The sequence below is a fragment of the Sinohyriopsis cumingii genome, chromosome 15, assembly GCF_028554795.1.
Source record: "Sinohyriopsis cumingii isolate HCF-2022 chromosome 15, ASM2855479v2, whole genome shotgun sequence".
Classification (NCBI taxonomy): Eukaryota; Metazoa; Mollusca; class Bivalvia; order Unionida; family Unionidae; genus Sinohyriopsis; species Sinohyriopsis cumingii.
In genome coordinates, this window is record NC_142975.1 from 74,927,543 (window position 1) to 74,953,162 (window position 25,620).

The window sequence follows — 25,620 nt, forward strand, 5'->3', positions numbered from 1 at the left end:
TACAAACTTTGACTTGCAGACACACATTATTCTGCTTAATGATATATAGAGAACATTCTAATGGATGGGGCTCTTTGTGATGCATCATCTTTAATTAATTAATGATAATTAGGGTAAGTATCATATATTAAATCAGGTCCTATCAGAGATGAAACTCCGTAGCTAAACGATAAGCTGACATGAGTAAGCTTCGCCCTTAATGACATGTGACAATAATGTTTTCTTTATGTTCCTTTCAGGAACGATCGTTATGTAAACCACATATTGCATCAAATAAAACTGATTACTCCATGTAAGTACAAAAACAATATCTCTTACAAGGTATAAGATACATTGCTCTTAGGAACTGTTGTTTCCAATTACTTGAATGTGTCATTCTAAATTTGTGTTATATAGCAGTCATGAATTCACAGTATTCATTGCTATGACACTGCATGATAATTAATATCATGTTATAAGTTCCAAATTGATCCATACAGCAAAGAATGGCAAGTGAACATATCTGGCAGTGGAGTGAATATTCCCATCTTTTGTCTAATTCTGCTAATTGAGAGTAGACTAGTGTTTGATTGACTGAAAATGAAAATGAAAAAGAAATTATTTTGTCAAGACTATCGCTGAACTTGTTTTTCTGGAGTTCCTACTTTCTTTCGGACGTTTGTTTTCTATTGGTTTGGTCTCGCTTGTACACGTAATTCGTGGTCATCATTTAGGATTAGGAAGAAATTATCATAGGTACAGCACACTGGTCTCGACTTGTGATTACTTTACAAACATTGTGAGACAATATTTGCATCTAAGCCTACTAAAAGTCCTCTTTGATGGTTGAATTTAGGATATACATTAATATCATGAGCTATTGTATCTCTATTACAACTAGTTGTGAAAAGCTTTACACTGAGAAAGTAAACATTTCTAATTCTTGCATGACTGGGAAAGTGTTTTTCTTTTCTCTTGTGACACATTGGTTCAGTTAAAATCATAAAGTATTATTAACATTTTTACGGGATATATGTTTATGAATATGAGGTCTTTCCCTGATTGTTTCATGTACGCATGGTCGTGCGAATCGCAAGATGTTCAACCTTAAACTCAGATATTGAGCAGTTATTACAGTAAATACAGTTCAATATGCTGTAATTCAGAAGTTGGGTCATATATGTCCTGGTTTTTGTTATTTATCTACTTTAATCCAGATAATATTTATGTGAATAATAATTCAATGAACTGTTAAGAGTTTTGATTCTCATATCTTTTCAAGGCGATCTAAACGTTTTCAAAAACTATTCTTAAAGGAAAGTGTATCATACTCCCATTTTGAATTGCTAACAGAGCTCGTTCATAATTGGGTGAGATTTGTTGCCGCAAATCCCCATTTTCAAATGTGATTAGCATGTTACTATTGGAAGAGGAGACTACTCTGTTTAGTATCTAACAGTGAATTGTAACATCGTCCACCTTTTTCATGTAATTTTACTTTATTTTATTCATTATTAATAAAATGTCGAACAATTTTATTACTTCCTTTGTGAAACCACATTGTAAAACACGCTTCGAAGTCTTCTGGAATTAAACAAACTAGACAAATTATTCAAATAATACACAAGTATACGTTTTATACTACATCTTGGATCGCTGTCTGCAGTCTTCAGCACTGTGTTCACGGAAATTAGATCATAAGAGAACCTATAAACATAAAATGGGAAATAATTAGCATTCAAATAAGAGCTTCCCTCAAATCTGATCACATTTTCAAAATGCGTTGTTTTTTTTTTTTTTTTTTTTTCTTGTCAAATGAATGGACCTTTATTAAACAAGACTGTTACATAGCAGGCTTTGTGTATTTAACATACTTACATATAAATTCTACATTAATTAAAGTCATGGCAAATTATGTTCCTGGCACTATTTTTCAAGTCTCTCTTGTGATATCATTTGAATAGACAAAGTGTTTTCCAAGGTTCTGGGTATTATAATCCACTGGTATTATTGATATAATATTCCATGCCCAGTGGTCTTTATGGCATCTTTCTCGCATGGTGTGTATGACATGAAATTCCATTTCAGAAGCTATGTTGGAGATAGCACAAGAATTTGAATTTTATAAATAGCAACTAATACAGACTTCTCTACTCAAATATATAGCATGATGTATGCTGTTTAAGTACAGTTTTATTTGAACACTATTTACATTGTACCATCAGAAATTTATGAATATTTCATTATATTTTCAGGTTATCTGTTCAGCCATGTTGTGCATCTGACAATGTGTTGGTGTCGGTAAGAACAGTTACCAAAAACATTTTAGACCTAATGTCTGTATTGCGCGCGCGCGCGTGCACACACACACACACACACACACACACACACACACACACACACACACACACACACACACACACACACACATGCAGATTCTTTTCTGAGCGGCAGAAATTGTTACTACTCTGAAAATTTAATTTTAACCTTGATTTTGCTTTTGTTTGATAGTTAATGTCTTCCTACTGATTAGGTTGTTCTAGTGGTAAAACATAAGACAAATGCTGCTATTTGTATTGATCCTTGGAGATCCATTGATCATTATTATTTAAAGTCTATGAGATCCTGCAGGCACCTACATAGAGGATTACACAGAGGTTGGTTGCATAAGCAACCATGTATGGTATTCATGTTTTAAAATGACGTTTTGGTGTTAATTAGCATGTGACGTATCCATTGTTCTGGAAATTTCTGCCGCATTATTCGTATTACCACTTTAGAGATCTAATTAGCTCTGCTTAAGTACAATATATGCCGTCTGATTTTGTTATAGAAATACATTTTTGATGCATGACACCTGCAAACAAGAATGCCTTCATCTTTTGTCTGAATAACTCAGTTTCTTTACTTCTGAGAAACAGTGTTTCTTACCCAATTTTAATCACACTTAACATAAATACTTTAATGAAGCCCAGAGAGTGAAGAGTCTTATAATTAGTGAGGCCGATGCATATTTGCCGGGTGATCTTACATCTGATTGGCTTGGTAGTTTGATCACTTTGTAGACTGAACATATCCGTAAAATTATATTTGATGAGTTAAGTTCATCAATATTAATTATATTATCTTGCATATATTTCATTGAGCCTTTTGCTACTTTAGATCTAGAAATTATGTTTAACATAAAATGCCAATACACATGATGAATAGCTAATGTCATCACGATCATCGATGACTTCAGATATCAGCAACAGGATGTGTATATTAATTGTAAATATATGTGTGTGTGTAATAGCGAGATAGTTTACATAGTTATGTTCCACTGTATCCTATATTCAAGGTTAGTGAAATGTATAACTGTTAGATTGTGTGAGCTAAATAACCTATACAACACTTACTTGTATATTAGCTTTACTGGCAGGACGTTAATACATAGCATTACATGCGTTGCTAGCATCTCCTTCATACATCCTTTTTGAAGAATAACTCTGTATATTGTGATAAATATTGCGTTATGTCAAATAGCATAACAATGTTTTACTACATTATAAATCAATTGTTGTACTATTTTATCATCTTGTAATGTAATTATATGCCCATTTACCTTTCAGTTACTAGTTTAATCCTTTATATTGTATGCATAAACACGACAATATTGATAATCTATGGTATGCAAAGTATACATAAACGTTTAGCATCTTGAATACCGAACAAATATTTCCTTTTCTTGGTAATGGACTAAAGAACTTTCGGTTGCTTTCTTCAAAGCATTTCACATTTCAAAACAATTGACACATAACTGTACATTGTTGACACATTAAATGAATTTAATTTCAAGTATTAATAATTATATTTTAGAGGAGTTACTTCCTGCAATTGCTCAACTGGCATCCATATCATAACTTTCATAAGGAATGTATTCAAGTCAATTTATCATCTACCTCTTACGACTCTAGGTGCCTGCAAGAGCAAAATCAATAAGTGTAGTAAAATCAAAAGGTTTAATTCTCTTTGCTACAATATGAACATTTGAAAGGAACTCCCACCATATGTATTCAGTCCCAAATAATCCTGAACTAACTTTTGCAACTCCAAAGTATAGTGTTTCAAATGAATTCCAGAGGTATTCCAAATGATTTTTTGGTACTGAATGTGCTTATGCAACAAAGGTTCAGAATATGCTGACGTGTCAACAATCATGATTTATCACGACAATATTATCCAGATTGCGGTGGAAAGATTTCACAGTCATCATAAAGTAATAGTTTAATCCAAAGTCAGCGAAATCTTTGAAATTCCAAATGAAAGTTTAAGTAAATTAATCCATTGGAGGAATAAGAATGAAGTAATGTGCATTGCATCCTCCTTATATACATTACCATGACGGTACGTCACAAGACGTCCCCACCTGACATCTTCTAAGTTTATAACTAAGGCAGGGTATAGAGCTCCAACCAAAGTAAACAACCTATGTATAGTTCACTTCCTTAAAATAAAATTTAGAACCATCGACAAATATTAGCAATGGAAAATGTTGTTTGTAAACGGTGATTACAATCAACATCGTTTGCAAAATTCAGATTAAAGACATAAAACCTTTATAGTGAAGAGATCTTTAATGGGTTTGGTCTTCCAGCACTTCCATATCATCATTTATAAGAGCTATCGCCATTGATTCTCCAGTCTACAAACTTTGGCTTGCAGACACATATTATTCTGCCTAATCATATATAATTATGTTCGAGTGAATGGGGCTCTTTGTGATGAAGCATATTGCTAATTAGGGTAATTATAATACACTAAATCTGCTCCTTTCAGTAATGAAACTAGGTAGTTAAACGATGAGGAGACAGGAGTAAGCTACGTTCTTTGTGGTGTGTAACAATACTGCTTTCTGTGTGTTTCTTTCAGGAAAAGTCTTTATATGGACCACAGTTTGCATCAAATCAAACTGTTTCCTATAGGTAAGTACCAAACAACAAAATCTTGTTAAAGGTAGGAAAATACATTGTTCTTATGAACTGTTGATTGCAATATTAGATCCACTGGTCCATATATTATTATTATACTATTACCATTTTTATGGTATTTTTTTGTTTGGATATGCGGTCTTTCTCTGATTGTTTCGTGTATGCATGGTCGTGCGAATCGGAAGATTTTCAACGTTAAACTCAGGTATGGAACAGTTATTACAGTAAATACAAATACAATATGCAGCACTTAAGAAGTTGGGTTATATATATCCTGGTTTTTATTATTTACTTTGTTTAATCCCTCATAATACTCTGTGAATAATAATCCAACCATTTGTTCTAGAGTTTTGATTCCCATGTCTTTTCAAGGCGATCTAAACGTTTTCAAAAAGTATTCTTAAAGGAAAGTGTATCATGTACCCATTTTGAATTGCTAACACAGCTCGTTCATAATTGGGTTAGATTTGTTACCGTAAATCCCAGTTTTCAAATGTGATCAGCATGTTACTATTGGAAGAGGATACTACTCAGTTTAGTAACTAACAGGGATGTGTAACATGGTCCACTTTGTTCTACTAATTTTACTTTATTTTATTCATTATTTATAAGATGTGGTAAATGTGGTATATGTTGTACCTCCTTTGTGAAACCGCATGCTATTGTTCTGGATTTAAATTAGACACAGTATTCAAATAATGTTAATTTTCATTAATTATTGCTTATTTTGATCCAACATGGGAGATGTAACGACTTATTTTAGAAAAGTTGTTTCTGAAAACATTTGTTTGCCCTTCAATCTTCCTTGAAATAGCCTTCCAAAAAATCTCCCCAGTGGTACATAATGAAGAGAAGAATATCAGTAACAAATTCCACCTTGAAGAGCAATAAACTATATGCTGATTTAGTAGTACTGTACCGCAATTATTAATGAGCAATAGCAAATGACATTTTATTCCAGTTCTTATAATTCATTGTAAGATATAAAACACGTACACAAATTTATGTTTGAATATTTGATTATATTTACAGTTTACCTGTACAGGACTATTGTGCAACTAGGACAGTGTCGTTGCCGGTAAGAACAGTTATCAAAAAGATTTTAGCCTGTCCCTAATGTCCTGCAGCACCCACCCACACACCCACACACACACTCACACATGCATGTCGTTTTCTGAGTGACAGAGATTGAATTAGGCTGGATTTTGTTTCAATTTGGTAGATAATGTATTCATACTGATCACATTGTACTTGTGGTATGAAAAAGACAAATGCTTTCATTTTATTTATTGATTTGAGGTTCTAAGGGCCAAAACGTGTAGGTTATGGTAACTGCAATAAACAAAAATGTTCGTATTTGCATGCAGGAAGTTTAGTTCGTGATCTTCAGTGATTGCCTTGGAGATCCATTGATCTGTGTTTCTTAAAGTCTACGAGATCCTGCAGGCACCTACATAGAGGATTACACAGATGATGGTTTCAAAAGCAACCATGTATGGTATTCCTGTTTTGAAATGATGTTTGATGTTAATTAGCATGTGATCTATCCTTTTTTCCGGAACATTCTGCCGCATGCAATATCCATATTTATCTTCGTGAAACTCTTGTGCTAAGCCAATTAAAGATGATTGAGACTCACCAACGTTTGTACTTGGAATCATTAGACATTGGTTAAATAGACAAAACTGTTTGCAGTAATGATGAATATTGTTTTAATTGTGTCATAAGTTTGTGCATTAAAGTGTGCAGCCAAGATTTGTATTGGTGAGATACTTTATAGACAAGGGTCTAAGTAGGGGACTATTTATCAGGTTACCAGTGTCTTTCAGGAAGTTTGAAATTAATATGTATGCTGCTCTATATGTATCAGGAGAACAGAGCTTAATAATGTAGGAAATTTAGTTTACAATCCTAGTAGAAAACGCGGGCGCGGGGGGAGGGGGGCTATTTAGTGTTGGATAGTCCTCAGGTGTCAATAAATACAAATGTGTTGAGCATTATCATTTGAGTTATGTTATCAACCTCTCAGACACTTCTGATGATAAGCAGCTTCAAAAGCGTGCATATTATATATACATTCTTGCAGCTGCTTTTCTCCGTTCATTAGCATGCCCTTTCTGTAGGTATGGTTGATGACAATTTAATAACAATTATAATTCATACTTTCTATATTACCAATTGGGTTTATTAGCATTAGCTCAGATTCAGTAGCTCCACTTCAAAATCAGATCCACGTTCTCAGTTGTGACTATGCCGGTGATAATCAGAATCGACATGTATTACCGTAATGAGCTCTATGAGTTCATTTGACTGCTTCTAATGAGCAGATATCAGGTAGAAAGCGTATTTTTCTTTCCATAAAGGGATATGTTGATATTTAAGCATCTACAATTTCAAGATAGATTATTCTAGTGATCAAGATTGGTCATTAGTCCCTTTTTGTTAGTTACCTTAGTTTCGTTATGGCGGTCTTACACTATCTACTACTGATGCCATTTATTCTTTCGCGGATAAGATTGAAGGCATATTTCTCTAGAGCAATTAATGACATCACTAAAATTTCCTCAAGCAGATACTAACTTAGACTAATGTGCTTTCCTAATGTAACGACACGTATTTCCTTGTTCACACCTTTTGCTGAGGCCTTCAGCCTCCCATCAAACTGACAAAATCAGCAATGTAATAACAGCAGACGTGACATGTATTTCTGATATTAAAATATATTTTTATGGAGGAATAAAAATAAATGTATTGGGATAATACTAACACATCACTGTTAACATAATTATGTCCTACTGCCACACCTTGATCCCCCAGAAGCATAATCTGACCTTAAAATATATGATGACTGCTATACACAAGTCACTTGTGGTGAACAGAGTTAAATTTCAAAAACAATCTTAAATCCTTTTAAAGAAATTCAGATATCAGACAAAATCCACCAATTTCTGCTACGAAGTTATGGTCTTTAGCTAGGGAACAGGGAAATCAAACAAACAAGATTATTTAAAAATCAAAACGTTTTATTTTGTGAGTATGAGGTGGAACGTTCAATCACAAGTCCAAACGTGTATATAGTGTTCAGAATGAATTATATTATTGAGTGGGCAAATATGCCAGTAGGCTTGAATCAGCTGATGTGCAAACAGTCTTGATTTATCGCAATAATACAATCCAGAATATGCTTCAAAAAATTCCAAATAATCACAAAATAATTATTTAATCCAAAGATTACCTCGATCAATTTGTAACAAACAAGTTTTCAAATGGTGATTTCTCTTAAATCATATCTGAACACTACCAGCAATGAGTCTAGAGACTGAACATAAAAATAGTAATAAACAATTTTGATGACAAAATAACCAGGAGTTTGTCAAAAGATGTCTTCCAGAATAGGCAATTTGAATTTGTTTGCAAATAATATATTAAATTAAACCCACCACCATGGGCAAAAGTTAGGTATATAAACATCTGTTTACCAATGACTATTAGCTTAATTAACAATATACGATACTGTATTAAAGACATGCACGCACACTATGTATGTATGTATGTATGTATGTATGTATGCATGTATGTATGTATGTATGTATGTATGTATGTATGTATGTATGTATGTATGTATGCATGCATGTATGTATGTATGTATGTATGACTGACTGACTGACTGACTGTCTTTATTTCCTCTTAAAAAGAGATTACATCAGATTAAACAAATTCATGATAATACAAGATCATAAAATAGAACAGAAAATTGACAAAAATACAATTGTAATACTGTGTCAGCTACCGTATTGACAACTTCGAAATGTCTCAATACCTGCAATTATGCAAATATGCAATCATTTGGCGAAGCATGGCACTGATCGTTTAACAGTTGCTTGATGATGATAATATTTCGAAAAGTTAATACGTCTATAGTGTTATGTGCTTAACATTAAGTTCGAGATAGCAACGAAAATGAAATGAAAAACTTATAACAGTGTAATTATATATGTAGTTTTTCTTCTTCATATGACGCCTGTATTTATGCATATATATACTTGTTTGCGCGTATGCGTGTTTGCATGCATTTATCTATGACTGACTGTCTGAATGACTTAGTTACCTCTTCAACAAAGAGTATATCAGGTTGCTAAGATACATATTATACATATCATAAGATTATAAGACACATCATAGACGAGAACGCAAGCATGATATATACATCGTCAACTATTGCATTTACAAAATTAGATATATAAATACAGAAAACCATATAGGAATCTCTAGGAAATATACATAAACAAATACATAAACAACTACATAAACAAACATAAACAGTTGTCATACAACAAAATTTGCGGATTTGACAAGAAGACTTTGGCTATTAATTGTTTATTTTTAATGTTAATTTACTACTTACTTTTTATCTCATGTTAGAGCATGTTAGTTGATAGTAGGGCACATATTTTATTGTAGAATGAAGCTATGCTGTTTACATGTATGTATGTATGTATGTATGTATGTATGTATGTATGTATGTATGCATGTATGTATGTATGTATGCTTTTATGTATGCATCTATAGTTTCTGCATTCAGGAAGTTTATTTCTTGATCTAATACATTGATTGGGGGCCATTGAGATATATCATCAATCAATAATTCAAAGGACTGAGCAACTCTGCAATCTCTGTCATTGCGGTAGTTTCAGAACCAGAATCAATGACATCAACAATATCTGCAGACCGACAAAGGCCTTCAACAAATGGTTGGGCACTAGCTAAATTACAGAGAGCATGTAAGGTCTCTTTGGTAACATTCTTCATATCCTTCGTGCTGCTACTGATCTCTACACATGGCAACCGAAATAGAAGGTCCATGTCCAAATTCCTCAATACTGGTCTGTAAATAATGTCAAAGTTGTAAGCAGCTAGAGCAGCTAACCATCGATGCCCAGTGGCATCAAGTTTGAATGATGTAAGAATGTACGTGAGCGGATTGTTATCAGCATACACAGTAAAGTACTGTCCATAAAGGTAATCATTGGATATCTCAGTGACTGTCCACATTAATGCCAGGAATTCTAGTCGACGCGAAGAATAATTTCGCTCACTTTTTCTTACTCCTCTGCTGGCAAAGCTGATTATTCGCTTGATACCATCTAGAACCTGATGCAGAACTGGACCAAAGCCATGTTGACTGGCATAGTTGGACAACTCAAAGGTTGCCCAGTGTCAAGGTAGCCTATAATAGGCGGTGAAGAGAGCAATTTTCAGCTATTGAAAAGCTTCCTCCTGGTCCGGTCCCCACTTCCATGGTCTGTGTTGACTTGACTTCTGACGTTTACCCGCTTTATTATGAGTGCTTAGCATTAATTATGATAATGGTCAAGCTATATTTGAGAAGTTCTTCACAAACTTGTGGTAATAACCATCAAATCAAAGGAATTGCCTCACTGTCTCGGGGCTGTGTGGAGCTAGCCAGTTTATGATCTTGTCAGTTTTGGTTTGATCTGTCTTGACACTTGCCTCTGATACAACATGGCCGACATATATGGCCCTTTCCTTGAAGAATTGGCACTCCTATGTGGATAAATTCAAACCGCACTCTCTAAGCCTTGTTAGGATCTTCTCCAGGTTCTTGAATTGCTCTTCATAAGTTTTACCGAAAATGATGATATCATCTAGATAGGTCACGCAGATGGTCAGATGCATATCCTCCAGGCATTCTTCCATCAATCTCTGGTACGTGGCTCGTGCATTGCATATACCCATTGGTAGCCTCCCAAACTCGTAGAAACCTAGTGGAGCTACAGTAAAGGCTGTCCTCTCCATATGAGACTCATCTAATTCACTTTGATGATACCCAGACTTCATATCCAGCACTTTAAAATATTGAGATCCTACCAAACAGTCCAATATATCTTCATTCCTGGGCAATGCGTAGGAATCCTTGATTGTCGTCTTATTCAACTGCCAAAAATCAACGCACAGGCGAAGTTTTCCCTCCTCCTTCGTCACTAAAACAACGTCGCTGTCCCAAAGACTATTTGATTTACGAACCATTCCGCTAGCTATTAACTGGTGACGGTGATCTTTCACCTCACTGTACATTGAAGGCGGTATCCGACGGTATGTTTGTTTTAGTGTTGTGTTGATCATATTGATGCTATGCTTTAATGCTGCTATAAATTCCATATCTGATACACTTCGGGAAAATATATCGTCGAATTTCTTTTTAAGCTCTATTCAGTTTTGTATATCATCTTTGGACAGTTTATCTGAAATGATGTCCATCGGACCGAGAAGGTCATCTACTTGCTTCCTTCTAACCACATTTGCTGGGATATCAGCAACAGACACTAGATGCAAACCACACAAAATAGCTCTAGGTGGAATACTGATTGTCCTGGCAGTCATGTTGGACACATAAGCTCCTATCAGACCATTCATTGTGTATGTCACAAGACCTTGTTAAATATCTAAGTCTTCATTTACTGTGGACATCGCTGAATTCTGAAGCAGAGCAAATGTTGAATGATAGGTACCTCTTTATCTACGAAGGTTCGCAATATCACATTGTTATTGCTTTCAACAATGTCATGCGATTCTGCGCTCTTCAAAACACAATATCAAAATTTGCTCTTTGCTAATTCCTTTTCTCGAAAGGGCAAATATCTGATTGTCAAATACCATGGTGTTGGCAAGCAAGCTGTCCATAGAAATATTGACCCATGCTTACGTTTGAATTCTTCTAGAGCATGCATTAGGGAGTTTGTCCATGGCAACACAGGAATGTGACTACTGTCGTTGTTGTATGGCATGATTAGCATTAGACAACGTTGTCTTTCCACATTTGGCAGAATGCTGCTTTTTATTTCAATATATATGCTTGCATTATATGGTAGCTTCTCTCCTTTAGCACATTCAACATTTAAAAGGGCTATAATGGGCTAAATCAGAGTCGTCTTCAAAGTATTGTTATAAAACATCTGGCGAACGGTTGATATGGTTGATCCAGTATCAGAGAGTGAGTTTACTCTAATCCCTTTGATGACAACAGAAACCTCATAAGCTTGTACTACTAGCTATATCATGTCAGTTCCTGTGTGATCCTTGGGGCAAGCCCTTGGAAAGACTACTGCTTACCCCAAGCCATAGGCCTAGTGAAGCTTTAATCCCGTTTTGAATGGTCTAGTCAAACAGAACAAGCACAAGCAATATGTCCAATTTTCCCGCAGAGTCAGCACATTCAGTACCTCCTCTCGTATGTATTATCTACTTTAAATTGATTCATGTAGTGTTGTTGGTAGTTTAATTATGGGATGCTGAATGCTACTTAAGTATCTTCACTACATGTGACAGCTACTGGACAAGATCCTTCAATTCACTAAGCTATTTGTTTTCAGATGCGGTTGAAGATAGGTAGTTCTCTTGGTGCATTTTAGCTTATCTTCCTGTTGTCTGTGTTAAGATTCAATACGACACATGTCTTGGGTGAGTCAAACCTATGGCCATACACATCTTTAGGTGTCTGTTTATATCCTGTCGACAGCATAGTCCTTAGTAGATCATTTGTCTCACTGGTCTTCACTAACCATTTTTGAACTGCTTTGTTCAACAAATCTTCCAGCCCACAACTCCATGTTAAAATATATTCATCCTCTCTTTGGTGAGTACTGTAGAAATCAGTTAACAAGGTCTCGTTTAAATCTACATTGCTATATATGCTGTAAAGCTTTGACAAAAAAACTCCTTAATATATGTTGCTGGGCCCAATATCATAGCAATCCATCCAGCTCCTCCTCTCAAGGAACGTCGAATGGCACGAGATACCCGGTCCTGTGGATACGTGCCTTGTTGTGAGCATGTAGCTTCGTATCTTCATGATTCATATATGTTTCACTCTTCCTGTCTCCTGAAAATACCAGTATCCTTAATTCATACGGTAATGTGAAAGATATAGGACCACTGGCCATGGACTTAGTTGCATGTGATGCTGTCAGCTCTTCCTTAACAGGAGATGCACCGAGCGAAGCAGTAAAGTCTGCCATCTACTTTGTGAAATCTTTATGTGTGTCTGCCTTCTGTAAACTCCATATATACAAGAAACTGCCCAATCAAAGCAAGGAAATGCACAAACTTCTGCACAATATATATATATACATATACATACATATACATACATATGTTTCGTATATATTGTGTACGCGAAACACGGATATATTGGGTAATAACTGAGTGAAATTTGAGTAAAGTTACCACAAGATAAAGAATTCAAGAAATGCCTTGTCAAAAAAGTAGATATAGGGCCAGTTCAGCACGAATATTGCAAAAATTAAGGATCACCCTCTAAGAACGATATCTGTGTTGTTAACAGTGAATATTGTACCCTTGGAAAAATGCAGTCTTTGGGAAAGCAGGTTCTAGTAGAATCAAGTGAACCAAAACTACCTATATTCTAACTCTACTATAATGAAGATTTTATGATGTAAAATAAATTTCCTTAGCAATATATTTCCTAAAATTGTACTAAAGAAAATAAAATGAATGACTACAAATTAAAGTTCAGAAAGGAAATCCCATTAATATGATTATCTGTTACGATGGTATGCTGCATTAAGGACAAGATATAAATACACGATAAAAATTACATTGCAAGTTCAATTGTTCATAGATGTTTATGTAATATTTACAAATTAGTTTACTTGAACTGATGATAACCATTCTTACCTATGCCATCAAAGAATAATTTGTTCACGATTAAATTAACAAACAAATTATACAGTATCCTGATGAGTCAAAACACATAAATATCAGTCTATCTAAGCGCAAAATGAATATAATTGTCAATGATAACGTTCAGATGATCCACAGAACATCAGTGAAAATGTTCACAAAATATTTCCTGAATCCCATGAACGAAGCAGAAAATAAGCATAGCCGGAGTTCCATGTGTATTCTTCTATGATGAAGTTGTTGTTATAAAATTGATATGACTAGAACACCCACATGTATTCATTCACTGGCAGCTTGATACTGAAGGGAATTGCATCTCCATCTATTTTGTTTTATGTTAATCCACTTGATCCAGTACTTCTTCCATCATGCACATATGCACAACCTCTGCTTCAGCACAATACGTCCAACGGTGGGAACCAAATATTACAGCAATTACCTTCTGCTCACAGAATAGATAATACAAGTCCAGTGTTGGTTATAAGAAATTGGGTGTATTGTGCACGAGGTTGGTAAATAGAGATAAATACATATCTCCTGCTTTCTTACAAGCTGCAAATACAATAAAAATTCATTTACTATAAATATATATATATATATATATATATATATATATATATATATATATATATATATATATATATATATATATATATATATATATATATATATATATAGATATAGATATATAGATATATATATATAGATATATATAGATATAGATATATATATATATATATATATATATATATATATATATATATATATATATATATATATATATATATATATATATATATATATATATATATATATTTATAGTAAATGAGTAAGTCATTCATATTGAACGTACTGTAAACTGAATCAATGTATACATGCATTACAATAATACACTGATGACGGTATTGCTATATATATATATATATATATATATATATATAGATATAGATATAGATATATATATATATATATATATATATATATATATATATATATATCTATATATATATATATATATATATATATATATATATATATATATATATATATATATATATATATATATATATATATATATATAGCAATACCGTCATCAGTGTATTATTGTAATGCATGTATACATTGATTCAGTTTACAGTACGTTCAATATGAATGACTTACTACACATATATTTATTAATTATCCAACCAGAGAGATAGTGGACCAAATAAACCAAACACAAAACGGTGTGTAGAACAAAAGTAAAGAACAGACAGACGACAGACAAGAGTATCGACAGAATGATAGGCTCAGAAAAGAATATGCAGGTTGATAGCCTATTAAAGATACTAAAATACATCAACATACATTTTAGAGAAATATACAGAGTACATACAAACATAACTGTTACTTTAACTATATTATACATTTCTTTACTTTATCATATGGGAGAAAGGTCAAGTGACATTTTCCTTGAAGCAAATTAATCATCAGGGACGTTTCTTACTTCAACCCCATGACCAGCATCCTTCAGAATGCAATCCAGTAGAATGACCACCACTAATATGCCGTTCATGCTATGTTGTTTATACAGACAAGTAGCAATCTAACCAAGCAGAAAGTTACTTACCGCTTGTTATATAACAGAACAATTCAGCATGAACAATAATCAGGGTAGCTTCATTACTTAGAGTGAATAAAACTCGAACAGGTAATCCTACAAAGGTAGCCTGATACGCTAAATGTGTAAAATGAGAATATCAATGAATCCAACTGATAACTTTATTTCACTCATCAATGAAAACTAATGACATAAAATAATAAAATACCCACCTCTGCCTAATTAAAACATGAATACATAAAATTATAAAATATATGATTATGCTACATTATTACGTATGCGATACAATAAATGTGATGTCCTGGTGTAAGATTTAGGTTGACAATATCGGTTTCAGGTGTGCGTGGCACCATCGATACAAATTCATTTGACATGAAGACACCACGAAAATGCTTGATTGATTTTATCATCGCGAGTAAATCAAGATTGGTCAATGGGAATGCTTGATCTTTCGCGTGTTGTACCGGATAATCGAAGATCCCATTTGTATTCGGCAAATCGTTCCTTGAAATCGAAGGCATTTTCCATTATTTTATAAACCCACCCATTATCCGACGACAGAGCGCTTTTTTAATGCCATCCAGGATGCAGTTGCGACAGTCACTGATGCCGCAGATTTTGCAACCGCTAGAGTCGCTAAAGCTGGAATTCCTGAAATTGCTGCGAGGAACTGAAATTGTCTACTGATTTTTACATTTGTGTTTTCTACGACTATCATAAATGTAATGTCACTGATGTTTTATTTGGCTGCATTTAACTAAGTAACTTGTCTTTCTGGTCAATTTTTACGGAGAAGGATGCAGAGTGACCACAATTGTGTTTTATAATTGCTTTTCTTATTTTCCCAGCTGAATTTTACTAAGTCAGGCACTGACTTCATGTTAGCACCTTACTTTTTAAAATAAATAACACGTTCAATTCCGTATTTTCACATGCACGTCGAGGACTGTCATTAGCCCACCAACACCCTCCAGTCTTGTCAGAAAGTATGCCAGCATAACATCAATAACCACTACCAGCGTTAACAACCGGTGCATAATGATACATTTCGTCAATGGATTGCCTGAACAACAACTCGTGTTTCAATAAAAGAAGTAAATCAGTTAGCATCATGGAGTCATGGTAGTAAATCTGCAAAATATTGTCAATGTGTTGATCCCTATCCATATGCATTCACAGAGTAGGATATTCATTTAAATACGGTGGGTTTCAGAGTTGAGGTGAACTTCTTAAGAGGGACGTTGATGGCCTTTTAATCACAAACAAATCTCAGAGCCCTCTAAGTTGTCAAAGGTAATTATATTTTCAGTTTGAGCTTTGTCTCAATTTGTAATTTGAAACGCCACTAACACATGGGCTAGACATGATAGCGTTGAAACAGTTCTAGTTTGAATAACCGAAAAGAAACGTGATTCTGTAGTCAGTGAAGGGGATAATACTGGCATCCACAATATTAATGTTTCTAATACAGCTCTACCTTTAGAGGCATATGCACCATACCAAAGTGCATCGTTGGAGTTGTTCTTGCCATCAGCACCTATAACTAAAGCTTGCACCTCTGAATCAGCATTGCATGCATGCTTTTCAGATTGGACCAACTGAATACGGTTGAGAATCCGCATTATCCGATGTACCCTTGATAACTATTATAATTGGACCAACTGTTCTTGTGTAATGATTGCAATATCTGGTAAGTCCAATAATCATCGTGGCTACGCCAACATTGTCAAGAATTGGTTACATTTCCATTCTATCGATGGAATAGCGTACACTGCTGAACAACACCATGTCTGCGTTGTGAACAAATCAAACTGTGGTATAGGCGTGATAATAGGTACCGCCAATGTCATTCTGTATAAGTTCTCGCTCAATTTTGAAGTACACCTCAGATGGAATAAAACAACCTAGACGTGTGCTGCACTTGCAACTCAAAATTAATTGATTGGGGTCTCTCTCCGGATATAGAGAATATTGAAAATTTCTTTGCTTTGGCCTACTTGCACTGGCTCACCCATGTCAAATGCTGAGTCTGATATATCATTAAATTAAGCCATTGCTTATATATCAATGACTGCGTCTAATATCACTGCGTGATGGCATTGCTGTTTAAATCAGCTTCCCATTGGTGGATTTTCAGTCACAGAATCGGACACTCGTTGTTGAGTGGCTTTATTAATGATTTTATCAACTGCAGCTTGCATTGTCGACGGTGACGTAACTATGTTTGATGGTGCTTGAGTCACTAATCCTTGCAGTAACTATTTATCACAACTTTTTATTTGATCTGCGTCAGCACCCTCAATTTTATGAACGAATTTCATTGCATCTTCTTTAGCAATTGATGCAATGCGCGGAATAAGACTATGAACGCTTTCTGTAAAACGTCATTGAGGCCAGCTCTATAATATGTCGCATAAATCAGTTTTCTCGTGTTGACAACGCGCATGGGTTTTACTAGTCTACGTACGACTATCAATATTATATTTAAATGTCACATTGATCTTGAATCTACAGTTGTAAAATGATTGGTTCTCCGCATATATCTCTAACATGCCAGTCTTAATCCACAAGGATAAAACGAATATGTGTTAACCGATTATTATCATAGGTGCTGCTTGCGTAATTGATAGTATGTCACATGGTTCCACGGCTGGGAAAAAACACAGAAAGTATATAACCCTCAACTGATGCCCCTGTCGTTTCAGATATGCTTTTAGTAACTGCCACTGACGGCGTCACAATTTAAATTGAACTGCTTCATCGGGGTAATTCTCACAATGTCAGGTGGGATAGGTCATGCAGTCCATTTAAATCCTGCACTCAAAAATTGTTCTTCCTCTAAATGAATTTTGGGCTAACCATGAACTGTTCTCAATAATGACGGTCCAATATTAACTAATTATAGTTTCTGACTCCAAATGTAATAAACTTGCAGGGACGCTAGCGCAAAATCAAGTGTTCATGATTCCCCAGCAGTAACAGTTTCAGATTCTCAGCCAAATCTGCTTCCTTTATTTTCCTCTTCCTTCTGATGGGTGTACCTTTTGGTAATTGCTATTGGCCCCATCTTTTCATTTGTTGTTATACACAGTTTTCTGTTTCTTCTTGTTATTCTGCTTTATGTGTCCATGTACATTGTTATTGTTGCGCCGTCAACTTCTGGAATGTTCCGGTTGATGTTCTTCCTGATCTTTTTTTACTTCAAGCCCGATGCTCTTGATATGTTTTCACTTCACGTTCAAATTCCTTCCACTCTTCATATGTTGTCCTACTCTTATTAAACTTCTCTAGATATTTCCACCTGGTCCAACTGACAGCTCCAGTATGTTTAGAACGAACCTAATAATGTAGCTTTACATATTTTTCCCGATCGGTAGGAAAAACTTAGCTGTAGATGCGATACGATTCTTTTCGATTTCCACGCTCGTTAAATATTCCACCATTTGGTTGCTTTTACTTGCGTTTGGATGTTGTCATTGCCTCAACCGTCTCTTCTTGGATGGAAGCATCCTAATTCACAGTTCAATATTATAAATACATAATTCAACATTCACAACCTTACAGTGAACTCTTTTGACTCCTCCGCCCCTTTTCCTTTTAAGCCAGTGTGTTGTTCTGTTGCAATTATGTTTTTTTATAGCTGAATATGCTATTTTGCCAACTATGTTGTACTCTTGCCAGCCATGTTGACTTATTGCAAACTATGTGGTTTCCTTTACATCAATATTTCCCCATTGTCAACTATGTGGCTATGTTCCCATTATCGTTGCCCTTTACTAGCCACGCTGACATACCAAAAGCTACAAATAAATCAAACTGGCTAGCGTATTATATTTATAAAAATCAATAATAATGAAATGTATACATCTTGTACATCATACTAATCGTATGCAAGAAATACAAACTAAAAATGAATGCAAGACGCCACTTGAATACACACATTAACCTTTATACGTCAATACAAATATCTTAAACACTAAATGATTTACCAAAAATGCCACGTATCAAAAAATAAAAACTGAAATGGCACATCTGTTCGAGACTTTGGAAGTATGGATACAATTGCAAAAAACACATATTATTATAAAATAAACTAGTGCTCACCAATACGACTTAAGTAAACTGTCTGTAAAGTAGACACTGACAAAATACGTTATGCCCACGTATAGAACATGCATCTTATAAGAACTAAAAAACGCAGGCAAGAGCAAAGGGTAAAGTACACGAACACATCATGAAATATGGATATGTCTCTGCAAACGACCTACAATCAGACGAACCTATCATTCAGGATCTGTTGGTCAAAGTAAAAATGCTCTAAGTAACCCCGTAAGAGTCAACTAAAGATGTTACATATTGTCATTATAATGCATCAACAAGCTTTTTTCTTGCCTTATTTCGTAATACTACCTGCCTCTAAAATAAAAAAGAAACATTTTAATAATCATGGATTACGAATATAGCAAAAGCGGCATTATAATTCTTCCCTTGTGCTACTCAAAATGGGTAATAATATCACATTTGCCAATCTTGTCCAACTCAGATGGTCTGCTCCTACATTATGATTCCTTTGATTGTCTCTTTTCGAAAACGAAAAGATAACATCGTCCACCATTACATCAATTGATGTTAACGGTTAGTAGTGAATTAGTCAGTCTGCTGATGACGTCCTTAGTGTGAAGAACAAAGCTTCACGCTAGCTTTCTTTATACTGTTTGTTTATATGATTGAACAGTTAAAACATAATCAAATATAACTAATAATACTATGCAGGTACGTTTTCACCACGGAATTATAAATCTAAATCCAATGCAACCTTTTAGTGGGACTCAAAGTGATATTCTCTTTGCGATTAAAACGGACACATATTTGCTCCAAGTGTACACCAAAATGTATTGTTAAACCTTTCAGAAACTGCCGCATCACGCAACAAGAGACACTATCACCCATCGATCTGAATGGTATCACCTCAAATTTGTACAGCTCCTTCTGGGTTGTAAATGTTAGTGCTATTAAGAAGTAGGACTAGCAACTGATCTATCACAAAAAAGTTAGTATTTCGCTCTCTGTGATTGTAGTAATTGGCATACTTTTGCTTGGATTTCATAAGTGCATTTAGCACTAACCGACAAGTCTCTTACGTTTCTCACTCAAATGAAGCAGGTACTGGTAATTGCATTCCTCATTTGTGACAACACCTGTCAAAATTTCGAGCAGAATCCTAACACAAACTAAAATTGTCCTTCCAAACAACACTTCAAAGGGAGAGAAATCTAAACGTTTTGCGTAACTTCTCCAAAAGCTGGTCGAACAGCATTAAAATGCCAGAGTTAGCAAAGTGGTCCAGGTAGAAAGCTTAGGTATCATTGTACCTTTTCTAAGGAGAGGAAACCATATGGACCCACTCCCTATCCTGCATTTATGCCTTCAATAATTCCCAGAAGTGCCCTACTAATCTTCTTTTCAGAGGTTTGGATCAGCAAAACAGTCGATAGATGGGTCCTCACTATGATGTACAGATGGTTATCAGCTTCAGTTTTGGGCTAAGCTTCCTTAAATAATGGCCCACATGTTGCCACATCAGTCAAGTATAGTTCAGCTAACGGTTTACTCCTTTCTGCAGAAAGGCATATTATAAAGGTGTTTAACAATCATTACATTATGAAATTATCAATATGATATGATACTCTACTCCCTGGTTATGAACCTATCTGTCTTAGACAAGATTCTGCAGGAAGAAAATTCTAGTATTGCAACCACAACATTCATTAGAAATGCCGTAAGGCAAACAAACTGGGTGGTCTCCACCAGCTGCCGGGATGCATATCTTTACCTCTTCAATAGCAATACCTCTATGTCCAGTTGCACAATTTGCCAAATGTATTTACCACGGTAATTGGAGACGACGTCACTCACTTAAGGTCACTGTGGATCACAATTCTTCAGTATTGTAATGACTGATTGATCCACATTGACCCCTTAGCGTCCGTCTGACAAAATTCGACTCGCTGCTTGTCCACATTAACCCACCTATGCCATCTGCCCAACCAATATAAATCTGTGATTGTTCCGGAATTTTGTATATGTAGGAATTGATTTCGTCATGAACTGGTGATTAGTCTATTTACCATGGGACACAATACACAGATTCCTAGCTCTGTCGGTTCGTATCAGAATCTTAAACTTCAAGGAGGACCTGATTTACCAATAATGTTTGACTTTGTACTCCGTCCAGTTGCTTATTATGGCATGCTGGAAACTGCAAATCGATCTCCTGACCATTCCGATTTATCTAAAACCAGAGTTTTACCACGAGTATCTAGACAGAGGTTCCAAGCACACCTCCAAGCACAACTCTTGACAGTTTATGGCAACTCACTTGGAGCTGGTAGGGACTGGCGTTCATTACCCTCCACACAAAAAAATGTTTGAGCCCATACGAGTTGCGTCAACAAAATGAGGAGTAACTGTGTAATGATCTCATTATTGGTAGTGTATCTCACACATGCCCCTTCTGTTTGACTGGATGATTGGAACCCTGTTTGCCACCTGTCCAGATTACCATTTGTGTATGTCACATTCCTAGCAAGAACAATATCTGGCAGATGATCTGTCCAGCACAGGCAACGTAGCATTAGAGGAATGGTTCTGAACCAATATATAGCAGAGTTCCTTTGGTGGACTGGATTGCAACAAGTGCAAACCTTAAGCTCCACTTAACCAAGTTCCAATATAAATTAAATAGGCGGTGGATGCATTCTGACAGAAGCAGGGTCGTCTATTTGTGTAAGCTTTCCTCTGTTTAGGCTGGCCACACAAGTTATCCATAGATATAGGAACTCCACTCCTCAGCTGATTTGAATATCCCCTCTGTGGAAACGGATGATAATTCAGCAATATTCTGGATCTGTTGGTTGAACTGCCCCTTACATTACCAAAGATGAGGGACATTCTGACACAGTACATGATTTGCTGCCTACCAACTTTGCTTATCTCATGCAACCTATCCCCGGCACAAGTTTTGGAACATAGTTGCCAGGTGCATCAATCATGTCCATGGTCAGTCGTGCCGGGTGGAGAATTTTCTGCAATTGGTGCAGTAGGAGACATTATTACTAACTGTCACACTATGAGTGCATTGGGTGATTTTCTTCTTTTCATTTTAAGAGTGTTAAATCTTATTTTCTAGTATTTAGGTCTACAGAGAAACTATTTTGAACACCGTAAGATTTTCAAAGGCCAGGCCGTTAGTTCAGAATCTCATTTTTCTGACTGAATGTTGAGCTGCATAGATGGGTCTCTCGCTCACTAATACCGATATGGAATTTCTTGTGCATTTTGTAATGGTTGACAAATAATATAGATCATGTTGGTATTGACAACAGAAACCCATTCTGATGTAACACTGATTTTCAATTTTTAATCCTGTCCCAAAATCCAAAACAGGTTTCATTGACTTTATGATTTTTTTCGCTGGATAGTTCTTGTTATTATTAAATGTTCTTATTGTAAGTATTGTTCTATTTTCTTTTATAATGAGACATGAAGATGCAACACCATTAGTGTATATCCGATTCATCCCAGAACTTAAAACACAACAATTTGCTTTTATACTTGGTCACATCGTATTTTATAATCTAATAATGCAATCACAATGTAATTTCTAGATGTATAGTGAATGAATTTATTTTACCACAATATACATTATAAGTACGTAACTGCATAATTATATGACATCATGCAAGTGCTGATCAGGACTTGTATTATTCTTCTGAAATCTTATTAGCGAAACAAAAGGGGAAAATCAGTCATCACAATAAGCAGCAGGAGATCTGGGTGTGCACTCTTTGTAGAAAGGGGAATGTTGTATACAGTGGAACCTGTCATAAGGGAAAAACCATTAAACCAAAAGTGGTGCCTGAAGACAATTGGTTCTTTATGATTGTTGTTTTGCATTAAAGTATACAATATCAAATCAGAGTATGTGGTTAGGTAGTTGTTTAGAAGATTTGGTTTCAGATCTGTTTGCAGATTGATAAATAGAGCACCGCTGAAAAAAGTTCATCAAGTTATCCTTGAAGAAGTTGACTTTCAGAACAGACCTTCACTGCAAATTGTTGGATTCTAACTAAATAAATCTTGCAAAAATCATTTTCCAGAATTCCATGACAGTATTTACAGGAGTTGTGCTCATCAACTGTCCATCTCCAAACATTGGATAACACATTAAAGCAAACACGCCCTTATAATTCTTCACTTGTATTACTCTGACTGGGTAATAATATATCATATAAGATGTGAATGGTGTTATAATAATGAGAAAATGAGCGAGCTTGATCCAGCATAATACAACATTATTTACAAGAGTCATGACAGCTGCCTCCTGCTTTTGGTTTATGCAGCAATATTTTACCAAGGTTTGTTAAAGGGTCCTTTGTTGAGAAGACATTGAATTGATTTCCAGCATTCAGCAAATTAATTTACTGAAGTTTTGCCCTGGTTGTGAATTCGATTCATTATTTTCTGCACCGTTAATTTCTGTTGGAGTTCAACCACATTTAGCATGTAGCATCACACTATTGATATATTGCATAAATTTAATTTCCAGCTTTCAAAGTTATCATTTGGAAGGTTTTTCGTGCACCTTTATATTGTTGAACTCTTGAATATTATTACCTTGGATATGGGCATATACGTGCTAAGGATTGTCGAATTGCAACTAAATGTATTATGTATTGAATGTGTTGGAATTAGAGAAGTCATGTTCCATGATTTCCCATGCTCCTAATATTGGTTTCTTAACGCCGGTTCATCTGGGTACGGTCCTGCTGTGCAAATTGCAGCTAGGAATGAACTTGGTTCACTAATCGCTCAATCGATTATGATATATGTATTAAGTCTGTTCGTTTTAGGATCCGAGATGTTCAGGGCCGAATGATTTCTTATCTGGGATCTGTAAGGAGCCCAAAGGTTCCGAACACTGCTGCAAGTAAGTATCCTGTCAAAAGTCGCAAATACGGTGTTATTCATTGGAACATTGAAATGAAATACTCTAGAAGTAAAGCCACCTTATAAAGATATGTTGCAATCCAAGCTTTTGTGTCATGTCTAACATAACACTTGAGTACTGAGAGTTTATGCATTGAATATTCTCAGACATATATTGCATCCAATAGCAAATTACTGTTACACTCTATTATACAGTTTTTTTATGAGTAATACGTAGCTAGGATTAATAAGTAAAACAAATGATATAGACCCTGATATGTTGATCATGGTCTATATTGTTTATAATTAGACCCAAATCTTTCTGAGTAAACATTATTTTTTGAGGCATTGAAAAAGAGCACATTTTTGTTCGTACGTAAATGAATTGGTCGAGATGTAGATCCAGCTGTCATCACAAAATGGCTTCTGAATATGCGGAATGTAATATCCATGATTTCTTGTTATTCATTGATATGATGCCATATTATTGGAGGTTATGTCAGGGGTTGACATTTGATTCGTCCAATATAAAGTGGCAAGTGAACATTTCTAGTAGCTGAGTAAATTTTCTGATCACTTGCCAATCGTACGGAAAAGGGATGATAAGTGTTCATCTTTAACAACAAAATATTCAGGCAAGAATAATACTGGCTTTGGTATTTGGTATTCATGCTTTCAACAAGAAATATATTTTCTGTTCATTTAGTTCTTACATATGCTTTGTTGACACTCTGCAGTATTAATAATCAATTAACTGAGAGAGATCAGATTGGCTTCTATTTGAATCGCGCTAGAAGGGTCACATAATAAGCTGCAGAGAATACATTTTGGTCTGGATGAATTAGATACGCAACTGTTGAACTTAACAATAAAATTTACTCCGGTTATTTCAATGATGAAACCTCTTTACAAACTGCATGTATTGTCAGTAATATTAAAACCATTCTTCACTATTCATTTAATTGTTGACACTGTTATAATGGCTAGCATTTGTATAGAATTATCTTGCCCTTAGAGAAAACACATAAATTGCAAAACCATTAAATGAATATCACCCTTTTTTAAAAAGAAACCATTAAGCTCAAAGCCATTATCTTAAAAATTATGTTTAACACATATATTGGAGATAGCACTAAACCTTGCACCCAACTGTAATGTTCCAGTCCCATATATTGGAATTAGTTTCAATATATTAGAAAGTATTTGTAACAAATAACTCTATCATAAAACAGGTTTATGATTGATTCATTTCTAGTTATGAATTTACACGTATTAAAATGTAATATACTTGCTATTTGTTTTATGTAAGTGTAAATATTGGGGAAGTTACTTTGTAATTAGTTGCATACAATCTTCCCCAAA

At 34.9% G+C, this 25,620-nt stretch overlaps 1 protein-coding gene across 1 annotated transcript in view; it reads left to right on the forward strand.

Annotated features, from left to right (window-relative positions):
- LOC149782086 (uncharacterized) overlaps window positions 1–25,620 on the forward strand; it is a 164,338-nt gene that overhangs the window by 126,668 nt on the left and 12,050 nt on the right. Inside the window, exons 18-22 of the mRNA XM_089933519.1 lie at window positions 240–292; window positions 2,235–2,280; window positions 4,891–4,943; window positions 5,982–6,027; window positions 24,183–24,259. Coding sequence (XP_089789645.1) covers window positions 240–292; window positions 2,235–2,280; window positions 4,891–4,943; window positions 5,982–6,027; window positions 24,183–24,259 — 275 coding nt within the window. The remainder of the gene's footprint in view (window positions 1–239; window positions 293–2,234; window positions 2,281–4,890; window positions 4,944–5,981; window positions 6,028–24,182; window positions 24,260–25,620) is intronic.